This window comes from Symphalangus syndactylus, chromosome 19 (genome assembly GCF_028878055.3).
Source record: "Symphalangus syndactylus isolate Jambi chromosome 19, NHGRI_mSymSyn1-v2.1_pri, whole genome shotgun sequence".
In the NCBI taxonomy this organism is placed as follows: Eukaryota; Metazoa; Chordata; class Mammalia; order Primates; family Hylobatidae; genus Symphalangus; species Symphalangus syndactylus.
The window spans coordinates 12,803,589-12,818,557 of NC_072434.2; the positions used below are offsets into that span (position 1 = coordinate 12,803,589).

The 14,969-nt window shown below is 45.2% G+C and overlaps 1 protein-coding gene across 11 annotated transcripts in view; it reads right to left on the reverse strand.

Moving 5' to 3' along the window:
- HHAT (hedgehog acyltransferase) overlaps positions 1 to 14,969 on the reverse strand; it is a 357,788-nt gene that overhangs the window by 313,457 nt on the left and 29,362 nt on the right. For all 11 annotated transcript variants that reach the window (XM_063613153.1, XM_063613154.1, XM_063613148.1 and 8 more), the window contains one exon: positions 9,527 to 9,594. In XM_063613153.1, the coding sequence (XP_063469223.1) occupies positions 9,527 to 9,594 (68 nt within the window). The remainder of the gene's footprint in view (positions 1 to 9,526; positions 9,595 to 14,969) is intronic.

A 14,969-nucleotide genomic window follows, 5' to 3' on the forward strand; every position in this document is an offset into this window, starting at 1 on the left:
ACCTTCACTGTTTAACATACCACTTGGTGGCAAGGTTGTAGGAGAGAAGTCATTTAACTCCTATCCACCTCCAAATGACAGAAGTTACCAAGAGTAAAACCAAAGAACTTTATTTTTGTCAAACAACAAAATAGGCTTGGGTCAGTTCAAAACATAGTACTTCTATTCAAGACTCAGCTCCAATCCACCTATTCCAGAGAGTCTTCTCTGATCATTCCAAGGCTAGAAACTCTCCCAGTAATTTTTGGCTACACCGACTAGGGACAATCATACATATGGAAACACTTTGTTAAATGGCATGCCGGGGCCAGCTTTCAGGCAGGACCCACGAGCAGGGCCAATTGTCCTGGCTGTGTACAGCCCTGGCCCTTGTTAAATACTTCACACATCAGCCATATCAAAGTGAGGGGTGTCCTCCTGGAATTCTCAAATAGAGTATAAACTTGTTGAGTAGAGAAATAATGCCTCTTACTTCCTTAACCCACAGCATTATCACAACCCAGATCAGAAAGCAGGTAGTAACCACTGACTTGTAAACTGACTGGTTTGTGACTGAGAAATTTCTCACCATTCTCCACAGTGGGAATGTCTTCATCTTTGCATCGAACTCCCTCAAACATTAGTAGACTCTTGATAATGTTTGCTGAATTGAGGTGAATATGCCCACTGGGGTTGGGGACTTCTTATGAAGGAACACTGATCTCTTGGCAATGTTTGCTTTGTTTCATGTGTGTAAACTCTGGTGAGTTTACAGAGGTTAGGCCTTAACTCATTTTCATTAAGCCGCAGCCCCTCAAAGATTATTCCAGCATGTCTGTCATCTCTCTGCCTCCCTCCATCTGATGGGAGCAGATTAATAAGTGATTTGGCTGTGTGTGTGAATGTTCAGCCTGTCTTAACAGAAAATTAGATTTTATACAGTTTTTCCCCTTCCCAGAGAGGCTTGCTTAGCAGAGACAGATTCCTGTGTTCCATGCCAGCCCCTCCAGACAAAGAATGTGGGTTGAAGAGTCTCCAAAATGGCAGGAGCAAGAAACCTATGGATTAGGCCAGGCGGGGTGGCTCACACCTGTAATCCCAGCACTTTGGGAAGCCAAGGCAGGTGGATCACTTGAGGCCAGGAGTTTGAGGCCAGCCTAGCCATCATGTTGAAAACCTGTCTCTACTAAAAATACAAAAAGTTAGCCAAGTATGGTGGCACATGCCTGTAGGCCCTGCTACTTGGGAGGCTGAGGCACGAGAATCGCTTGAACTTGGGAGGCAGAGGTTACAGTGAACTGTGGTTGTGCCACCCCACTCTAACGCAGGCAACAGAGTGAGACTCTGTCTCAAAAAAATAAATAAGAAAAAATACCCATGATTAGCGATGGAAGGTCAGGTTTGCTTCCTTCTTGTGAACACAAAGAATGCCGGCTCTTTACCCATCAGTACATGACCTTTGGTATAGTCTCATCCATGCTAGATTTTCTTCCTGACATGTAAATTTGCGGACAGGTAGGAAAAACGTAAGATGCTAGTGATTTCCTGGGGAGAACAGGAATAGGAATTGTAGCTCTCTGCCTCATGTAAAAATAGGATCTGCAACCAGGTGTGGTGGCTCATGCCTGTAATCCCAGCACTTTGGGAGGCCAAGGCGGGTGGATCACAAGGTCAGATCAAGACCATCCTAGCCAACATGGTGAAACCCTGTCTCTACTAAAAATACAAAAACTTAGCTGGGCGTGGTGGCACGCACCTGTAGTCCCAGCTACTTAGGAGGCTGAGGCAAGAGAATCACTTGAACCCGGGAGGCGGAGGTTGCAGTGAGCTGAGATCACGTCACTGCACTCCAGCCTGAGTGACAGAGTGAGACTCCGTCTCCAAAAAAAAAAAAAAAATAGCATCTGCAATGTGAATGGATGAACATCAAATTTGCTTATTAATTCTTAGCCACCAGCTATCCTGCTCTGTTCTCTCTCTTCTATCTAGTAGTTCATGGGAAATATTATTTGTTTCATTAAAAAGGTCCTTGAAGGCCAGATGCAGTGGCTCACGCCTGTAATCCCAGCACTTTGAGGGGCCAAGATGGGTGGATCATGAGGTCAGGAGTTCAAGACCAGCCTAGCCAACATAGTAAAACTCCATCTCTACTAAAAATATAAAAATTAGCCAGGCATGGTGACGGGCACCTGTAGTCCCAGCTACTTGGGAGGCTGAGGCAGGAGAATCGCTTGAACCCAGGAGGCAGAGGTTGCAGTGAGCCAAGATCATGCACTGCACTCCAGCCTGGGTGACACAGTGAGACTCTGCATGGAGAAAAAAAAAGAAAAGTCATTGAAGAAGCTAGGAGAAAAATAAGGTGAAGGTAGAATCAAGGGTTTAGCTCTGCCAAACTAACAGATCAAGAGTGTGTGTGTATATGTGTGTGTGGAGAGAGAAAAGAGAAAGAAGAGAGAGACAGGGCAAGGCAGGAAAATCAGTCAGAGGGCTCCAGAAAGTCCACAGAAGAAATGGCACCTGAAACCCTTCAATGACTGACCACTACCCTCTGGATAAAGTCCAGACTCCGCATATGGCACTTCATGGCTTTTATGATCTATCCCCTGCCTATCTTGAGTCATTTGCCCTCCTCACAACTCAACCTTCCAGCCAAGCCAAATTTATTTCACTCAAATCCAGGTCGTCAAGCATGCTATTCCCTTCACCTACCTTTCCCGTCTCCCAGTCATCACCTCCCTTCAGTCCCTGCCGGTCGGGTTCTCTGCACCCTCTGTCTCTACAAGCCCCAGTGGCTGTTGCACCACCAGCTCACTGTCACATCATCACCTTCCCCCAAACTTCAGAGCCCACTTAGGACAGAGACTGAGCCTGGAATGTCACAGCATCCCTGGTACGTGGCCTGAAAGCTGCTTATACAGCAGGTGCGCATTTAACTCATTTGTTAAATGAGTCAAAATGGAATGTTGTTGAAGTATTAAAATACAGAGGCATTTATAAATAAGCCAAATCTTAAAAATCTTCATGGGCAAAGCATGAGTAGCTAAGAACTGTGTCTTTATAGAAGTACCTCTTTCTCTATGTTCACAGTCATTCATATTTAAGCTCCCCTGTCTGCCTCTGTCTCTTCTTCCTAAGCCTCCTCACAGGCAATGGAAAGTCCTCTCTGATTTTACTTCTGAAAGAACAGCTTATTTAGAGGTCTGCCCCAATTTCAGAAACCTGTCATGGGAAAATGTGTCCTCAGGAAAGAACAGAATTGATTACTTGTAACACTCTTCATAATGCATTAGGATTTTGAGAGCTCTTTTCAACAGCAGTCCCCCTCTACATGTAAATGTCTCTCTGTAGAACATTATCTCCTTGCTACAGAGGGAGAATCAGCAATTCTTTTTTTTTTTTGAAACAGAGTTTCTCTCTTGTTGCCCAGGCTGGAGTGCAACGGCGCAGGCTCGGCTCACTGCAACCTCCACCTCCCGGGTTCAAGCGATTCTCTTGCCTCAGCCTCCCAAGTAGCTGGGATTATAGGCACCCGCCACCACACCCAGCTAATTTTTGTATTTTTAGTAGAGACAGAGTTTCACCACGTTGGCCAGACTGGTTGCGAACTCCTGACCTCAGGTGATCCGCCCACCTCAGCCTCCCAAAGTGCTGGGATTACAGGCATGAGCCACCGCACCTGACCGAGAATCAATAATTCTTAATGCTAAAGCAAGGAATTATTCATCCATGGAAGAAAAAATTAACAATAACCACAATAACAGGTATTGTGCATCTATTCTGTACTAAGTACAAGCATGCTGGGTGTTTTCTGTCCATCACCCTCTTTCTCCATAACCTTGTATTCCCACGTTCCAGGTAATAAAACTGAGGCTAAAAGGAGGTAAATGAAGCCAGGCACAGTGGCTCATGCCTGTAATCCCTGCACTTTGGAAGGCCGAGATGGGTGGATCACTTGAGGCCAGGAGTTCGAGACCAGCCTGGCCGACATGGCGAAACACCATCTCTACTAAAAATACAAAAACTAGCTGAGTGTGGTGGCACACGCCTGTAACCCCAGCTACTCAGGAGGCTGAGGCAAGAGAATCACTTGAACCTGGGAGGCAGAGGTTACAGCCAAGATCATGCCACTGTACTTTAGCCTATCTCAAAAAAATACATACATTTTTTTAAAAAGGAGGTAAATTATTTTCTCAGAGGTAGCAAAGCCAAACTTGAACTCAAGCCCATCTAACTCCAAACCTGTGCTCTTTCCATTATGCCAAGTATTTATGATCTTGAATCCTAAAGGAAAAGAATTAATGACAATATACCTGACATAGAACTTCATTTGTATCAGTTTGGTTCAGATACTACTGTCTAGAAACATGTTTACTTCATCGAGCAAGCAACGTGGGCACTGAAATATTTCCCCTATTGCCCTGGCATCACTAGAGAGAAGATCAGCAAGAAGAAAGAGAAAGGGACTGGCAAATACAACGACAGATCACTCCAGAACCCAGCAAGGCTGTGTTCGCCCCATTCTAGCACAGCACACTGGAGCCTGTGGGGGGTCGGGGGTGCAGGGGCGCTTTCACCCTGACAGCCTGGAAGAGCAAACATTACAAAAAAGGATGCAAAAACCAAAGCATATGGAGTCTGAACAGCCCTTGACAGCCGCACCTACACAAGCACCCACACCACATCTGTTGTCTCGGCAAGTGCAATCAGCGTTACCCTCAAAGAAATGACAAAGCTCAAAAGCATTCTTCATTGGGGCTGTAATCCTCCAAACCTGAACATCATCAAAAATTGGAGGACTACAGTCAGGTCCAGCTCCCTTTCACTGGCCTAAGTGAAGCTTCACTTTGAGTCACCATTTCCCTAATATGTTCTTCCCTTTTCTAACCATAGCAACACCACTGGAACAGCGTCTCCTCTACTGATGATCTCGCCAAATCCTACCCATTCTCTGGAGCTCAGGTGAAGGTCAGCCCCCTTCTCCCAGAAGCAGTTTGTGATTTTTTTGTGCCCAGAATGGTGTCTCCCTACTCTGACTCTACACACTGTCCCACTTAGCCCACTTACCTACACAGCTATCTAGAGGCACGTAGGACCAATGTATTTCACACCTCCATGCTGCAACCTGGCACTTCACTCTTTCCTGCAGTTAAATTCAATAAAATACTGACTCTGCCCCAGGCATTGAAGATACATAAATGATTAAACCCCAGCCCTGCTTTTGTGGGACCCACAATCTAAGTGAGAAAGGACAACACCAAATAAAATTCTACAAATAAATTTGTCATAATAGGGTGCACGATTTCATCCAGAACAGTGCTATCCTATCACCCTGTTTACTGCCTTCATGGCATTTAGCTCAATCTGTGGCCACTGTTCATTTGTTTGCAGTCAGCCTGTCCCTAGTAGGAGAAACTAGCATAGGAACGTTGTCTGTCTGGTTCACCACTATCCCCAGCACTCTATATGGACTTGAGCACAGAGACACTCTCATTGAAAGCTGTATTTGTGGAAGGAAGTATTACTTAAGAGAGAGGCAGGGAAGTGTCAGGAACTATGAGCACCAAAGCCCAGCTTGAGGTTCAGGCAATGCTTCCGTGACAGGGAGCCAGCTATGATCTGAAGTCTGAGTGAGGGCTGGACAGGGAAGGTGTGAGCCCCAATCCAGAAGAGGAACAGGATGAGCAAAGGTAAGAATGGCAAATCGGCATGATCAAGGCAGTGGTCATTTAAGAGCCCTTAAATATTGCTATAGACCAGCTGCTCTTAAAAGGGGATGATTTTTGCCTCCTGGGGGCATTTGGCAATGCATGGAGACTTTTTTAATTGTTTGTTTTTGTTTTTATTTTTAGAGACAGGGTCTCACTCTGACACCCAGGCTGGAGTGCAGAGTACAGTGGCACGATCTCAGCTCACTGCAACCTCCACCTCCCGGGTTCAAGCAATTCTCATGCCTCAGTCCCTGGAGTAGCTGGGATTACAGGCACACACCTGGCTGTAATTTTTGTATTTTTAGTAGACGTGGGGTTTCATCATGTTGGCCAGGCTACTCCTGACCTCAAGTGATCTGCTGGTCGTAGCCTTCCAAAGTGCTGGGATTACAGGAGTGAGCCACCACACCCAGCCCACTTTTTGAAATTGTTAAGGCTTAGGGCAGGAAATGCTGCTAGCATCTACTAGGTAGAGTCCAGGGACTCTGCTAAGCATGGTACAATGTCCAGAGCAGCTCCCCACAACAGCCATCTGATCTACAATGTCAGTAGTGGCCAGGCAGCATAGCTCACACCTGTAACCCCAGTGCTTTGGAAGGATGAGGCTAGGAGTTCAAGACCAACCGGGGTAATATAGTGAGATCCCATCTCTACAAAATATTAAAAATCAGCCAGGTATGGTGGTGCATGTCTGTAGTCCCAGCTACTCAAGAGGCTGAGGCAGAAGGATCGTTTGACCCCAGGAGTTCAAGTCTCCAGTGAGCTATGATTACAACCACTGTTCTCCAGCCTGGGTGACAGAGCGGGATCCCATCTCTTAAAAAAAAAAATTTTTTTTTTAATAAAATGTGTGGCCAGGCATGGTGGCTCACGCTTGTAATGCCAGCACTTTGAGAGGGCGATGCAGGTGGATCACTTGAAGTCAGGAGTTGGAGACCAGCCTAGCCAACGTGGTGAAACCTCATCTCTATTAAAAATACAAAAATTGGCCAGGCGTGGTGGTGTGTGCCTGTAATCCCAGCTACTCGAGAGACTGAGGCAACCTGAGAAATGCAGGTTGCAGTGAGCCAAGATTGTGCCACTGTACTCCAGCCTGGGTTACAGAGCGAGACCCTATCTCAACAAAATAAAATGTCAGCTGGGCATGGTGGCCCACACCTGTAATCCCAGTATTTTGGGAGGCCAACGCTGGTGGATCACCTGAGGTCGGCAGTTTGAGACCAGCATGGCTAACATGGCGAAACCCCATCTCTACTAAAAATAAAAAAAAATTAGCTGGGTGTGGTGGCAGGCACCTGTAATCCCAGCTACTCAGGAAGCTGAGGCGGGAGAATCACTTGAACCCAGGAGGCAGAGATTGCAGTGAGCCAAAATCACACCACTGCACTCCAGCCTGGGCAACAGAGGGAGACTCTGTCTCCAAAAAAAAAAAAAAAAAAAAAAAGTCAGCAGTACTGAGGTTTACCAACCCATCTGCAGACTAACATTCAAGGGATGGGCTGGTCAGAAAACATAAGCTTTCTTCTAAAGGTCATGATTTCTAGTCACACCTAATATCTTCTTTTGATTAGAATTTGGACCAAAATAGCATGTGCTTGCCACTTCCTACAGCCTCTGAGAAAAGAAATATTCAGCAAGGAATGTCTTGATCCTAAGGACCCATATCAATGTCCTTCATCTGCCGGATATCCACCAGGACTCATCATTTCCTCCATAAATTCTAAGGCTCCAAACCACCCACCCCACATGCAAGGTGATGAGAAGTAGAGAGATGAGAAGATGAGAGGTGCTCAGAGCACTGGTAGATGAATGGATAGTCAGACAGAGGGATGGACAGACAGATTTGTCGGGATGGCAAAAGACGGAATCCTCGGAGCTCCCAGAGTATGTGTGTCTGCGCCACGTGGACTTTTCTGTGAAGGCAGAACTGGCCTGAGCAACAACACTCCCGAGCGCAGCCCTGTTATGAGAGCTGTTGTGGAGAGCACTGAGAAGGGGTCATCTCTCCAGGGCTCTGGAGCCTCTACAGGGAGTCAAGCAGCTGGGCTTGACTCAGTGAAGTGACAGGAGCCGGGAAGTCAGTGAAGACAAAGCCCCTTTGTCTAGAAGTAGCAACGCATGGCTGGGCTGAGGCTGCCCTTGATAATGAAATCTGTGGCAGCTCCAAAACTTGTTGGGGCCTGACCCTGTGTTCACTTTCTCACGCTGCCTCACCATTGTTCCTCTGCAGCTAAAAGTCTTTCAAATGTGTCTGCTTATTTTTGCCCCGGCAAATAATTCTCTATTTCCAATATTATCTAAAATGCTTGAATTTTAACTCTAAAAGGAAAAAAAAAATCATCTTTTTTTCTGCTGTAAGACATCCGCTAGTGTTACATTCGTAAAGAGTAGATTCAAAACACTCAGAAAGGCGACCTCCTATTTCATCTCAAATTCCACTTTGTAACAAAGCTTCCCAAATTTCCTATCTCTGAAGTGGGCACAATACTACCCACATTACATTCTTACTAACAATCCTAAAAAGGGTTTATTTAAATAAGAAACATCTAGAAATGGATGCCATGGATGAAAATTCAATTTACATCTAAGTTTTCATGGAAGTATCTGGTGGGTAGAGCAACAAAAGCCAAGAATGGCACCCCATGCAGGGCAGGATGCTCTTCCCAGTTCCACACAAACATGGGCCTTGTATCTTACACATGGCTCTGTACAGAGTTGGGAGAGAGGAACGGCTACCCTAGCAAATCAAAATGGAAATTGAGCTACATTTGTTACAATTCAAGCAAGATCTGCAACTTTCAATAGTAGAAAAATATTAGTACAGGCAATACCCAACATGGAAATGAACTGTTTTGCAAAAGTTCATTTGCAAGCAGAGTGTTCAGAACCTGGAACGCAAGGTGTCTTTTATGTCCCAAGCCAGCCCACAAAAGGCTGATTGAATTTATAATCTATTTGGTATATTACATAAAGTAAAAATAGAAAACAAAACAAAAAAAATGCTCTGATAACATTTTAAAAAACATATAAAAATACTTAGAAAAACAAATATGCAGCCCATAATTAGCCTTGACCCGAAGCCCACACCATGAGCTGGGCCCTGGACCCCCTACGGTCCAAGTCGTAGCTGAAATGGAGTCCTGAGAAACTGAATGGAGAAGAATGAGAAGAACCCCAGCCTCAAAGGGACAGGGGTTCTGGTGGGAGAAGAAAGTAGTCAGGCATCTCTCAACTGGAACAGAAGGGTCTGGTACCTACCCAGAATATATACGCTAGCACAAAGTGCTACTGGTCACATCTAGAAAGACATGGGTATGTGAAAGAACAGTGGCCACTCTGCCTGCTACCAAAGTAGACAAAATGAGCTGCTGCTGAAGACAAGTGAGCCAGCCCCCTGGCACCGCCCTACCAGAGGGACAAGGGATGTGAATTCCCAGCACACTCTGCAGCAGCGTGGACAGCCAGGGACACTCAGAGGCCGGAAGGAAGATGTTCCTACAGCTGCCAGCAGTCGGTATAGGAGTGTCCAGGGGCTGCATGTGATTCTGATGGATCTGGCTAGGTCAAGAAGGAAGTTTCTGAGCTTTACAAAAGTGAAAACTGTCCTAAATGATAAGGTTAATCACATTTCTGGTATCTTCAGAAGAGAACAGGGGACAAGAAGATAGAGACCCTGGGAATGCCTTCCCCAACACAGCACACTCACACCTTTACAGCAGAAGGGGCGCTTCATTCCAGATTGCTGAATCCGATACCTGGATCGACTCCAAATACAAATGTGATGTGAAATATTGAAATCAGGTTTGAAAACTGAGATTTATTATCCACCCACTTTGTACCTTCTTTAATCCTCCAAATAAAGTGTCAGTCTCCAGCTCAAATTCCTGGTCCAGCTCCTCTTCATGTTCTGACCAAAAAAAAAAAAAAAAAAAGTCTTCGTTAGTCACAAATCTAAACAAAACTGAGTTGGCTGAAGAGCTGAAGCACTGAAAGAATTGGACTATGTCCTGGAAAAGCAGCCAGTGGACTAAGCTGCAGGCACGGAAACATACCACACTCCTTGACCTTGCTTTCCAGTGTTCTGTGACCTAAGTTCCTGGAAATATGTAGAGCCACTGATGGAAACTTGGCTTGTAATAAGGGTCACAAAAGGAGACAGCAAGGGAGAAGAGTTTCCAACACAGGAAAACATGGGAAGGGTTACTGCAAATAGCCCACGTGCACACGCTGTTAGAAATTTTGGGCCGGGCATGGTGGCTCACGCCTGTAATCCCAACACTTTGGGAGGCCGAGGCGGGCAGATTACAGGTTCAGGAGTTTGAGATCAGCCTGACCAACATGGTGAAACCCCGTCTCTACTAAAAATAACAAAAATTAGCCAGGTGTGGTGGCACAGTCAGGAGAATGAGGCAGGAGAATTGCTTCAACCGGGAGGCAGAGGTTGCAGTGAGCCAAGATTGCGCCATCGCACTCCAGCCTGGGAACAAGAGCAAGACTCCATCTCAAAAAAAAAAAAAAGAAAAGAAAAAGAAATTCTGACACAGACTATGCCACAAAACTATGGTGATTGGATCCACCATGATATAATGCTAACAAAATATAATAAAATAGTCATATAATGGTAGTGAGCATGTTTATAAGTAAACAATACAGTTGATTTGAAACAAAAGATAAAATCTGCAAACACTTCTTGACGATGTACAGTAACCAGACACAGTACAAGATACTAGGAACGAAATGGAACCAGACTGGCGTGGCTTTTGTCTTCCTGGGGCTTACTGCATACTGGCGAAGATAGACAAACACAGAATAAGAAACTATGATGGTGCTGATGAGTGCCATGATGCAGGAAGGAATGCTGTGGGGGCCGATGCTGAGGTCTGTGCGATGTCCTGTAGGCAGCTGCATGGGTGTGGGTGGAGCTCAAAGGAATGCTCTAAGCTGGAGATAAAGACTTACAAGTTCTCAGTATAAGGGTGGGACAAAACCACCAGAATGGCTGAGATTCCCCCCCCAAAAAAGGACAAAGAGTACATAGACAAGAACAGGGAAATATTAACGCTTATCAGATCAACAAAAGTATAAAAACCTCAAGAAACCGAAAAGGAGCTATCCAGAAGGAAACCCAGGAGAGAGTGCTGTCACTAAAATATAATCATGAAATAATGCTGGTTTCAGAGTAAGATCAAGGGGCAGATTCACAAACACTAGATGCAAACAGTAAGCCAAGCATTAGACCACAGGCAACATTTAGGAACAACAGAAAAGAGACGGGCTTGCACATCGGCCCAGGGTACACACGGCACACCTCCAGGAGCCCCAGCCACAGTGCACTCCAAGTGATCTGGGCGTGCCACGGAGGTGTGTGATTGCAGTAGGGCACTGGTCCTCTCTGTGACAGCTGCACGCAAGACCACATTGTGTGTGTGTGCATGCACCTATTTGCGTGTTGCACTGCACACAGACACACAGACTCAAGTCCAAAGGAACAATTGGCAAGCAAATGACAAGTTACTGTGATCCAACAAAGAAGTAACAGAAACCTCTGAATTCATTAAGGCAAAGAGGGTAGAAAAACTTTCTGCCTCTTCCCTCTTCTGTTTTGGCTTTACCTTCACACAAACTGCAACCTTTAGAAACATCAGAGTTACGTGGGATTAAAACAAAGCAAAAACTTAAGAAGCACCAAAAAAAAAACAGCTTAAGAGTTCATTCAAAAGCAGCGGCATTTACACACTAGCCTCAGATTTCCTGGGGCAGGAACATATCTCCCTCTAGTGGGAGAAAGGAACCCCACAGCAGACAAGACAATTATAATGAAATCTTGCCTAGTGCTGTCCAACAGAAATAGAACACGAACCACACTTAAAATTTTAACGTTTCTAATAGCCACAAAGTAGAAAAAAAAAAAGTGAAGTTAATTTTGCTATATTATTTATTCCAATATATCCAAAATTGTATTTCAATATAAGAATCAACATTAAACAGTTATATGAGTTATTTTACATTCCCTTTTTCTTTATAATCCTATTTACATGTCATCTTTATAGCACACCTCAATTTGGCCTGGCCACATTTCAAATGCTCCCTATCCAGATGTGGCCCACGAGTACAACATTGGACAGCATAGTTCTAGACCAAAAATCTGTCCTCGGCCAGGCGTGGCGGCTCACGCCTGTAATCCCAGCACTTTGGGAGGCCAAGGCGGGCAGATCACCTGAGGTCAGGAGTTCAAGACCATCCTGGCCAATATGGAAAAACCCCATCTCTACTAAAAATACAAAATTAGCTGGGCATGGTGGCAGGCGCCTGTAATCCCAGCTACTCAGGAGGCTGAGGCAGGAGAATCGCTTGAACCTGGGAGGCAGAAGTTGCGGTGAGCCTAGATCATACCATTGCACTCCAGCCTGGGCAACAAGAGTGAAACTTCATATCAAAAAAAAAAAACCTTTCCTCATGTTTTGGAGAATTCATATAAATCATCTTTGTCTCATTTCTTGACACAAATGCTCCCTGACATAAATTTTAAATTGTAACTTAAATCCATTCATGACCTGTTTGGAACTCACTGTTTTCAAATTGTCTTAAGTTAGCTGAAAATCCCAGCTGCAGAATGTAGTTGATACAGGAGAACCTGTGGCAGGACATCTTTCCACAAGCTGCAATAACCGTCAGAATTTCTGATTATACCTTCTGGTAACCGCCCTTTGGGTTCATTCGGCCCACTGCCCAGATACAGCGGATTTATCAAGACAGAGGAATTGCAATAGACAAATTTAATTCATGCAGAGCTGCCTAAATGTCAGATGGGAGTTTTATTATTACCGAAATCAGTCTCCTGAAAATTCGGAGACTGGGTTTTTTTTTCCCCCCACAGAAGTCTCACTCTGTCACCCAGGTTGGAGTACAGTGGTGCGATCTCGGCTCACTACAACCTCCGCCTCCTGGGTGCAAGTGATTCTTCTGCCTCAGACTCTCAAGTAGCTGGGATCACAGTTGTGCACCACTACGCCCAGCTAATTTTCGTATTTTTAGTAGAGACGGGGTTTCACCATGTTGGTCAGGCTGGTCTCGAACTCCTGACCTTGTGAGACTGGGGTTTTTTAAGGATAATTTGGCAGGTAGAGGGCCAGGGCTGATTGGTCAGGTCGGAGATGAAATCATAGGGAGTCAAAGCTGTCCTGCTGTACTGAGTCTGTTCCTGAGTGGGAGCCACAAGACCAAATGAGCCAGTTCATCGATCTGGGTGGCACCAGCTGATCTCTCCAGTACAGGGTCTGCAGAATATCTCAAGCACCAATCTTAGGTTTTACAATAGTGATGTTATTCCTAGGAGCAATTGGGATAGTTTGGAATCTTGTGGCCTCTAGCTACATAACTCCTAAGCCATAATTTCTAATCTTATGACTAATTTGTTACTCCTACAAAGGCAGTTATATTTATAATTTTTGCACAGGCAGTTTGATTCTTATGGAGAGACCTCAGACCTTCATTCTTTGAGCAGAACTGGAGTTTTTATCCTAAGTCAAATACAGTCAAGCAAGAGGCTGCTACAAACAGAAAAGAAGCCTTCTGTGCCTGGGAATTCTCTCCCCATCACATAGGACTGACTGGCAGAACCCGCTCTTTCTTCCAGTGCCCTGGTTCTATTTCCCCAAATTCAGTGCTCCACAAAACTGCCTGAGAGCGTAGAAATGAAGCAATTTCTGCTGATGAGTCCTGATTACCACGTCAGCTGTTGATTCTTCCCTTCCACAAAAGGATACATCAAAGCTCCATCCTACCTACTGAGTGAGAGGATTTGCATTTTAATCGCTGCCAATGAGCTGTGGTGGTAAACCATTTACTTAAAACCTCTAACTAACCTACCTCTTTTCACTCTCAGCATTTTGATGGGAAATTAATTCTGGTGTGTGTGTAGTAAGAGGGCAATAATCAGAAGAAAACATACACACACACACTCTAGTCTTACACAAGCCACTGCCAGGGAGCAGCACACCCAGTCACGGGGCACGTGCCCCGCTGTTTCTATGCACTGGCAAAACTCCAATCAGCTCCTACTGATTATTTCTCCAGGAAGCCATGAGTACAATAGACTGTGGTAGTCATTGAGAATGGGAAGGGGGGCACAGAAAAGACGGGCTTCTAATGATAGGAGAATTTAGCAGTAAGCAACTCTCAAATATTCATCTGCAGACTATCCTGCAGAAAGGGGGCGGCTTTTCATGACACTCTGGAGGCCTAGGGGCTCCTTCTTTCCTCTTCCAATTTCCACTTGAGGAATAAAAAAGTGACTTAGAAATAACCCAAGGAAAAGCAAATCAGATATGTCAATGGATTTAAAAGAAGACACTGCATAAATGTGCTTCAAAACTCCCAAATGGGGCTGCTCAGCTGCCACTCACCTGAGAAATTCTGAGTCTGCAGGGGCAGACCACCAGGAGTGTAATTTGCATGGAAAACTTTAGAGCTTCTGGGAGAAGTAGAAGCAGCCTGGACTGAAATGGAAACTCTCAAGCCAAGAGTAAGCCATAAGCTCTGTGCATGTTCAGGGGTCTGACATGGAGCACCAGGTGAGAAGCAGAAGGAATGAAGAGCTATGGAGTCTAACACTAGGGTTTGCCCACAAAATGCCCTCTAGCCCAGGCTCTGCCCCATGTCATTGTGGGAGGCTTATTAGAAGTCTTAAGAAAGCAGATTATCTGGAAGCCAACACTCTCCTATGTAAGGATAAGAAAATATTTTTCCTCTAACTTTCTTAGGTTCATGACTGAGGCCCCTATAACAAAAGGCACATTAACAAGAGAAGAGCATACAAATGCATTTAATGTAAGTTTTACATGATACAGGAGCCTTCATAAGGAAATGAAGACTCAAAGAAACGGCTAAATTTTTATTGTATTTTATTTTTTGAGACGGAGTCTCGCTCTGTCACCCAGGCTGGAGTGCAGTGGTGTGATCTCGGCTCCCTGCAAGCTCCACCTCCCGGGTTCAAGCCATTCTCCTGCCTCAGCCTCCCGAGTAGCTGGGACTACAGGTGCCCGCCACCACACCTGGCTAATTTTTGTATTTTTAGTAGAGACGGGGTTTCACCGTGTTAGCCAGAATGGTCTCGATCTCCTGACCTCATTATCCACCCGCCTCGGCCTCCCAAAGTGCTGGGATTACAGGCATGAGCCACCGTGCCCAGCCAAATTTGTATATTTTAATGCTAGGTTTGATGAAGATTGGACAGTCATGGAGAAATAGATTTGGAGAAAGTGAGTATGTTCTAATGGTAAT